This window comes from Pimephales promelas, chromosome 15 (assembly GCF_988280905.1).
Source record: "Pimephales promelas chromosome 15, fPimPro1.hap1.1, whole genome shotgun sequence".
Taxonomy (NCBI): domain Eukaryota; kingdom Metazoa; phylum Chordata; class Actinopteri; order Cypriniformes; family Leuciscidae; genus Pimephales; species Pimephales promelas.
Genome location: NC_142783.1, coordinates 27,568,623 through 27,576,959, shown reverse-complemented (window position 1 = coordinate 27,576,959; position 8,337 = coordinate 27,568,623). Strand labels below are relative to the sequence as shown.

General features: G+C 38.9%; 1 protein-coding gene across 1 annotated transcript; it reads right to left on the bottom strand.

Moving 5' to 3' along the window:
• Positions 1–1,266: 1,266 nt before the first annotated feature.
• Positions 1,267–8,170, bottom strand: eif2s1a (eukaryotic translation initiation factor 2B subunit alpha a). Its single transcript, XM_039691736.2, has 7 exons — positions 8,031–8,170; positions 7,502–7,749; positions 7,339–7,418; positions 3,434–3,585; positions 2,295–2,499; positions 1,783–1,926; positions 1,267–1,672 (listed from the first exon to the last, which is right to left on the bottom strand). Exons 2-7 carry the CDS (start codon positions 7,740–7,742, stop codon positions 1,547–1,549), a joined length of 948 nt encoding a protein of 315 aa, XP_039547670.1. The 5' UTR covers positions 7,743–7,749; positions 8,031–8,170; the 3' UTR covers positions 1,267–1,546.
• Positions 8,171–8,337: the final 167 nt, after the last annotated feature.

Sequence of the window (8,337 nt, the reverse complement as noted above, 5' to 3'; positions counted from 1 at the left end):
TCCCATGGCCCTCTATCAGAATCCAGAGTTTCAAGAATGGATCAAGGGAAGAGAGCTGAATCATGTTCAGACGTTACTTACCTTTGACCTTCATCCAAACAGACAAACCTATTTACAATCCAGGACAAACAGGTGAGCTGTGAATGACCCTTGGTTGAAGCTATCAGTTGTGTCCATGAATCCCGAATTTTTGCCCTTTGATCAAATGGTAAGACCTTAAAATGAAAAGCAAATTAAATGCAGGTTCTTTTAAGATGCAGAAATTTCAACGTCAACGACTGCTTTTAAATGTTTATTATTTCTGTCTTTCTTGCAGTACAATCTGGTCGTGGTGGAGGTGAGTTTGCTTCGGTGTAAGACTTTGACTGGAGCCAATGCAGCTTTTTGTTCAGTGGACAAATGTTTCCTCAACGGGGCTGATATTGCAGCTTTCAGATCCTCAGCTCGTTAGGATAGACTCTATGTCTATCCTAACGAGCTGAGGAGCTGAATCAGGTGTGTTAAATAAGGGAGACACGCATAATATGCAGAGCAGTGGGTCGCGATGACTGGAGTTGAGAACCCCTGCACTATTGCTGGCTTTTATTGCTGACCAAGAAGTCTCCCAAGTTTTTGAGGTGAAAAAAAAAGGCAAGTTGTTGTGTAAGGGCAGTTCAATGACAGATCTGAGGCCTTAACCTAATGCGGTTTGTTTCTGGTTTAGTTTTGCCCAAGTTTGACGTGACTGAAAGTTGAGTCTTGTGCCAAGTGAGTGATGCTTTATTTTCTTGTCTTGTGATTGGTCAGTTCTTTATCTTGTTCTTTTGTTTCCCAGATATACACATGGCCAACCTGTACCTGGTCAAGCCTTAGTGGAAGTGTGACGTGATCCATTTCCATACATTCTGCTTCATAATTTGACCAGACGTGTGACTCTTGCCTTACTGCTGAGGGTTTCCCTTATGCCTGTGCTTGACTTAATTGTCTATCTTTGTTCTCCTACCAGATGAATGCCATGGGCTGTGCCTCTCTTACTGTTGATGTGTTAGTGTTTTTCAACACCAAATTTGAAAAGAATATCTTTGTAAAAAATAAAGTAAAAAAAAACAAAATACTGGAAAAAATAAAGTAGTTTAAAATGTAGTCCTTTTTTGTGTAATGGTCTTTTGTTACTGAATGTGATCCTTTAATGTGGGTTTCGAGGTTTTTTCTTAACGTTTTTTCATTTTGAGTTTTTTTCTTTTTTAGGTTTTTTTGAAAGACTTAAGAGTTAAAACTACCACAATGTTGAAATAGTATATTTTAATACATCCAAAGCAAGACTCTAGTGTTCATGGAAGGAATTCCTGCAACAACTCATAAGATAAGCAAATGTCCATGAACATAATCCACTTTTACTGCCTGCTACAAGTGGAACATACAATTCACCCTTAATCTGCTTGTGATCATGGAAGCTGTGCTTTCCATCAATGCCTTTTCAGTCCTTTTGATGTGATAAACAATTCACCGTAATTCTCACATCTCCTGAATGATTATGGAAATGCTACGTTTATCGTCTAGCTTCAAGCTAGTCATCGGTCTTAGCCTCCATCTCCTCTGCATCATCGTCTCCGTCCACCTCAGCATTCTCTCTCTCCAGCCGCTCTAACTGCCGAGCCAGTTCGGTCTCATCCGTGTCTGTTACAACTTTTGGCTGTGGGGATATTGAAACAGGTCAAATGCTACATTCAAGATAGCAAGATTTACAGCAGCACACTGAACTATACCTTCAGTTGGGAAATCGTGAGCCAGATAATTTCTCACCTCCATCTGAATGTTGAAGACGCCTCTCTTCTCTTCGATCTTCTCTTTAATGACAGCCATGGCTTGATTGAGCACAGAAAGGCCCTCTGTGCGCTCCAGTGTGGTTGTGGTCATAACATAACGTGGAGGGGCAATCAAGTTGATCTGCAACAAAAGCAATGCAAATAGTGAGCAAACCTGGATCACTAGGGGGGTCTACTGGAAGGTTTCATTTGTTTTTGATTTTTTTTTTAAATTTGCATTTGAAAACTCTGAAATACTCTTTTTACTTGAGTTTTAAAGACCTATATCTAAAATATTATGCCAAACTACTTCAGATTTTTATTTTATTTTAATAAAATATATTTTACATTTTTACACCCCACCCAGAAAAATCCAAATAAAGTAAGAAACATGTTCATCAATAACAAAAACAAAAACATGTTCATCAATAACAAGGTGTATTCAAGTCTCTGTGTGTATGAATTGCATTTTGAAAGCATCTTTGATTAAATGAATATACCAATTTATACCTTGATTGGCATGCAGTCTGTTGAACACGTAAGTCCAGCTTTCAAAGCTTCTTTCACTGCATCGATGCCCTCATAGCCATAGCAAGCCACCTCAATGTCTGCTCTTATTTTGACAGCCTGCGGAGTGAGTCGTCTGTTGATGTTGTCAATCAGGACGGCCCTTTCCTCCTCCGTCAAATCCAGACAATCTAAAATGGATGGGTCCCTACACAGAAAAAGAAACCACATCTTTATACAGACATTTTGAAGTTAAAACCATCTTTACAAAAACAAGTCTTTTCATAGCCAATAGGGATCTCACGGTACCAAAATTCCAGTAGTCGCTACCGATACCATTAAAATGTTATGGATTTCGGTACCACAGAAAAATCAGTTTGAACTATTTTTCCAATGTATTTAACTATTAGAAAAAATTATTTAATATACACTACCTATCCTAAATTAAAAAAATTATCCTAAATCCTAAATTTATAATAGGATTGAAGCCTACATGTTTAAATGAAAATATTGATGATATTGAGAAATTTTGCATTGGAAAAAAAAGTGAAAAATAAGCAACCTCTATGCACACATTATTAGTAATAATATTTTTAATTAATGGAGACGTAGTTAAATCTATTGTACAGTAGCCTAATATAATTATTTCTGTCAATTTATTTAAGTTAAAACAAACTTTTATTTTGACGGGTTGCCGTGAAGACCTTAAGTTTCTGTGCGTGTTTATGACGATAGTTTTTCTCAAATGAAACGGTTAAGTAAAATGCTCATGAAGTGACTCTTGGAAATGAACGGAATCATGGATCATGTCATCATAACGTGAGGCAGTAGAGACTGAAAACAGCGTGAACATTACGAGTGTGAACGTTCAGTGTGTGTGTGAGGTAACGTTTAAGGAAACCGTGCGTCTTCAGAACATGCAGGGTTCATATTTAAATAGTCGTTTTGCGGTTTAATATACACAGACGCCACATCAGCAGCGCCGTCGGTCACCATGTCTCAGGGCTTTCATGAAGAGGACGCAACCTCAAGCCCTTCGTGCAAGCATGCGCATCCAGAAACGGGTTTGACTGGGTACTTGGTACCGTGACATTTAAAAACTACACTAATAGCCAATGGTTGAGAGATGCATGCATACTTACGACACAGCCTGCTTAAAGATGTCATAGGCTCCGTATCCTGGCCGCTTGTACTTCTCATCGAACACCCAAGCCGTTCGCTGGTACAGACTCTCGAGCTGCTCATCTTTGGTGTACTCTAGGACTTCAGCTACATGCCTCAAAATGCTGTAAACCTATAACAAACATACATACAGCATCTATGAAACCACTTTCACAAGTGAGCAGCTGGTCAAGGTAAGCCGCCTTTGATTATGTAGCGCTTTACACAATATAGACTGTTTCAAAACAGCTTCACAATAATAAACAGGATAATAATTTCAAATTTCAAATTGAAGACAAATATAAAACTGCTGCAAGACAGAATTACAGAAGACAATGGTGTCATTATTCAGTTCAAGCCAGTGTTGATTCAATTCAGTTCAATTTTTGTGTTAATCAATAATGAAACTGGTTCAGTTCAGATATAAGCAGCTCTACAGAAGGCAATAGAGTCATTATACAGCTCAAGTCAATTCAGTGTTGATTCAATTCAGTTTAATAACATTGCCAATGTTGCAAAATTAGTCCGTTATGAAACAAAGTTAAATCAGTTATAATGCAGCTCAGCAGAAAACAGCTCAAACAGTCAGCTGTGTCAGCAGTCAAACATTATTATGGGTGTAACAATATCATGTCACAATGACAATATAACACAATACAACGATTCACCATGACGTAAAAAAACAATAATAGACGTTCTTCCGGGTGGCAAAAGCTGAAGCGTCCCTATGGCAACACTAGTAAATTGCTTGGAGGGAGACACACCATCGACAGGGTCTGAATCTACAATTCAACAGTTGATTCAAAAACAGACGTGGTGGAAATTCCAACATGACATCATGACTTTTGCGTAAACATACACGCCACTTTCGAGTCAAGTGGCGTGTTATCTCTACGCATTTTGAGCTATCCGCGTGTATGTCTACGCCATTAACGTTCGCGTCATTCGTCAGTCAAATGTCCAGTCATAAATGCCATTAACCCCAGTGACGGTTAAGTTTAGGGATGGGGTTGAGGTAAGTCATATCTTTTTTTTTCCTAGGATGGTAAGGGAACAGTCATAAATGCCATTAACCCCAGTGACGGTTAGGTTTAGGGACGGGGTTGAGGTAAGTCATATATTTATATAACGTTAAGTCAACGGCGTTCATAAACACGCTGAAAAGCGATTATGCGTCTTGATAGCACGCCAAAAATGGAAATACGAATTGGCGTGTCATACACACGCTACTTCATGAGATCAGTCTGGGAAATTCAGACATACTTTAACATGATCATTAGAGCTTAGATTCTTTGATCTAGAGACGTGCACTCCCAACGCAGCGCATGGCCGAGTGCGAGCACGGGCAGTAATGCATTCACTCTGTGTGTGCGGATTGCGGGAGAATTAAACAATTCACGGGACTCCCGCAAACTAGAAATATCTATGAATAAAACAAATAAAAACTAATACATTTTTATTCATCTGTTGCAGAAAAGCAATAAGAACAACTAAAATAAAATAGAAATGATTTACATGGCAGAGCTTCTTTTTAAAACATGACTGCAGCGATGAGCGATGTAGCCAATCACAGACATATGTGTGGATTTATTGAACACAATGGCCAATCAGAAGGATTTACGATAGACTCTCCTCACCGCTCAAAACGGACTTTTTGTCAGTGCTGAATTCTGTATGCTGGCATAATCCTCTAATTATAACAAACAACTGTATTATTAAAGATTTATTGTGCAGTCAGCTTCATTGATAATAACAGATGTGTGATCGCGATGAACTGATGTCAGCTTTTTAGGAGCGCACGTTGCGCGCAATCAGTCATGCCAAACCATGCACGCAGCCTGCTTGCTTTTATGTCATAACAGTGGTTTGTGTGTTAATGCTTTAATAACAAATAGTTTATCAGGAGCATTTATGCTGCTGATGTGTATGATGGCAACACGTAGGCCAACTTGGAAAAACTATTTGGAGGTACAGAAAAAAGTCTGTTTGCGTGCGGCAGCGGGACAAAACATAAATGTTGCGGGCGGGAGAAAGTAACATATATAACTGACGTTCTCAACTAACTTACTTTATAACAACCCACGTATTAAAAATGGTTGGGTTTAAATCGGGCTCAGGCTCATAATTAGAAGACGACATGCACTACTTTTGACGTCCACTCACATTAACCTCCTCACCCACAGGTTCCGCTGGATAGATTTACTTTTTTCTGAAGGAAATCGATAAAAACCCTACACATTTTGCTGTATATCTGGCAGCACAAACACAACACATTTTCGCCATCGTTTCAATTTTAATCAACAACAATGATTTTAACTATGTAACTGTTCAGTTGCCGGCTGGATCTCTTCAGTTGGTCAGTAGAAGCCGCTTGCGTTCTGCCACCCGGAAGTATCGCGGTGCCTATGTTTACCAATATTCTGAAATGCCCTATACAAAAACGAAACAATGTGTATTGAGTAGGTAGCCCTCAATCGGGTCATGGGGTCTATACGAACCCAATCGACTTTTACTTAAAGGGCACCTATTATGCCCCTTTTTACAAGATGTAATATTGGTCTCGGGTGTCCCCAGAATTTATTTGTGAAGTTTCAGCTCAAAATACCCCACAGTTAATTTATTATAACCATTTGAAAATATCATTTTTGGGGCCTGTTTAAAAATTAACTGTTTTGGTGTATACGACCTTAAATGCAAATGAGCTGCATATCCCCGTCCTGCCTTTGGATGAGGGCGTCAATTGATACCTATGGCAGTCGGTCTAAGCAGAAGGGCTGAGAGAGTGAGAGACGCGCTGTTTTGAATGTCATTCAGCGTACGTTTGAATCGGAATATATAAAAAGTACGAAGAGACTCCGGAAGAATAAACACATGAAAATGGACCAGTACATCTCGGTATGGTTATTTGATACATTTATGTACTTATAGAGTTGTAATTGGGTCCCCTTTACAATTATGGATGTGCAACACACAGACACAAACAAACACTAACGCTGGCGCAATTTTTTGAAACTGCATACACATACTGTGATAAAGTTTGCTACGTACAAGCGAAATTACATTTATGCGAGGGACCTGCAACATATATGCAGCTTTTAATACAGCATCTTTAAATATATATATATATATATATATATTTATAAACGTGTGATTACACACTATACAAACAAGGTTTAAATTATATACACAGACATCCTACGACGACAACAACTTTAGACGCATTTGTTGTTGAATTGGCTGTCTGACATCGACTGAAATGACTATTTGCTCAAAAATCATAAAATACACTTACTGGAGGTGTCGGTGGATCGCAAACAGTAGACGACGATCCACACTTGAGGATTAACTTTTAAGCCACAACAGAATTAACCCACGACAGAACATTTATGTTTCCAAGAGACATTACCGGCTATCTTTGAAACAATGGAGGATGGAGAACAGATCACCGAGGGCGGGGTCTATGCAACAACCACACTGTCAATCAAACCCCTTGCTCAATTCTACGTCACAAAGCGCTGAATCTTAGAATAGCTTGTTCTGAGACAGTGCATATGATTTATTGAGAATGTATAAAAAAAAAACACTGGGTGGATTTATCATTCTAGGTTGGTTTTGCTCATACACTGCCAACACATATTTATGTTCAAACACCATGTAAAAGTGAATTTTCCATAATAGGTGCCCTTTAACAAAATAAAAGGTTAACTTCATCTCAGTGGAATAAGATTTTGTGACTTTTCATACATTAAATATCTATACACACACACACACACACACAAAACTGGGCTTGATTCGGTTGTTCTGAAGGTATGTAAAGGTAGGTAAAAAAAAAAAATGTCAAAGTGATCAAAGCATATTCACCATTAAACAGGTAAGGCATACTCACAGTTTTAGATTTAGTGAACTTGTCTTCGCATTTAATGGCCTCTTCAGGTGACACTCTTCTTTTGGATAAATCAATGTAGCCTGTGGAAATGTGGACATCACAGGTTAAAAAAGAAGATGGATGGAAAAAAAGCAAGAAACTTCCATTTCAAACACAGTCCCACCTTTCTCCTTATCCACACGAATGACAACCACACATTCATTGCGTCCTATCCGGATGAGTTTGTTGATGGATCTGATTCGTCTCCTGGAGAGCTCGCTGAGGAGGATCATTCCCTCGATGTTGTTGTACTCCAGCAGACTCACATAGGCGCCCATCTCGGCTATTGACCTGACATTGACCATCACCACATCTTCCACCTCTGGAAACCTGTGCTGGTAAAATCTACAGCTGAGTCCTGGCATCTTGAACCTGGAGGAGCGAAAAGGTCTCACGTGAGAATGCTGTCTATGTAGAACGCTCACTAGGTTTTAAAACACAGCCAGAGGATTTAACGTTAGAATGAGAAAAGCTTCTTAGTTAAACGGCCTTTTATATGGAAAACTTAAAAGTGTGAAGACTGGAGGCTAAAAATTAAATACTGGAGGCTTTAACCATTACTTTAAACATTCGGTAAACTATAAAATATGCGTTAACTGATGTGAGAACACAAAACACAGACCACACAACTTTCTGCCACAACAACCACTTACCGATTTACAGGAGAAATGTGTACAGGAATTTAGTCAACGTCCTTTATTTGATGATGACAATCTAAATGCATATATTATACAGAATAAGAAGAAAGAGGAACGGAAAAGCGGCGTCTCTGTTCGCTATTTCATCAGCACGTTGAAAAGCAGGCGGAAGAGCAATCCTAACTTTTGTTCGCGGCTTGCTAGGTTGCTCTGTACCGCCATACAGTGATTCGGAGGCGCAATTTTTTTTTCTTTTAACGCGTTAGGAAATATTAGATTTTTTTTTCCCCACAGTAAATATTTACATTATGTAAACACATGT

Excerpts from the sequence above, each read along its gene's own strand:
- eif2s1a (XM_039691736.2), bottom strand. The coding sequence starts at position 7,742 with ATGCCAGGACTCAGCTGTAGATTTTACCAGCACAGGTTTCCAGAGGTG. Across the intron at positions 7,419-7,501 it reads TCGTGTGGATAAGGAGAAAG|GCTACATTGATTTATCCAAA; the intron begins GTGGGACTGTGT and ends ACATTTCCACAG. Across the intron at positions 1,673-1,782 it reads TCTTCAACATTCAGATGGAG|CCAAAAGTTGTAACAGACAC; the intron begins GTGAGAAATTAT and ends ATATCCCCACAG.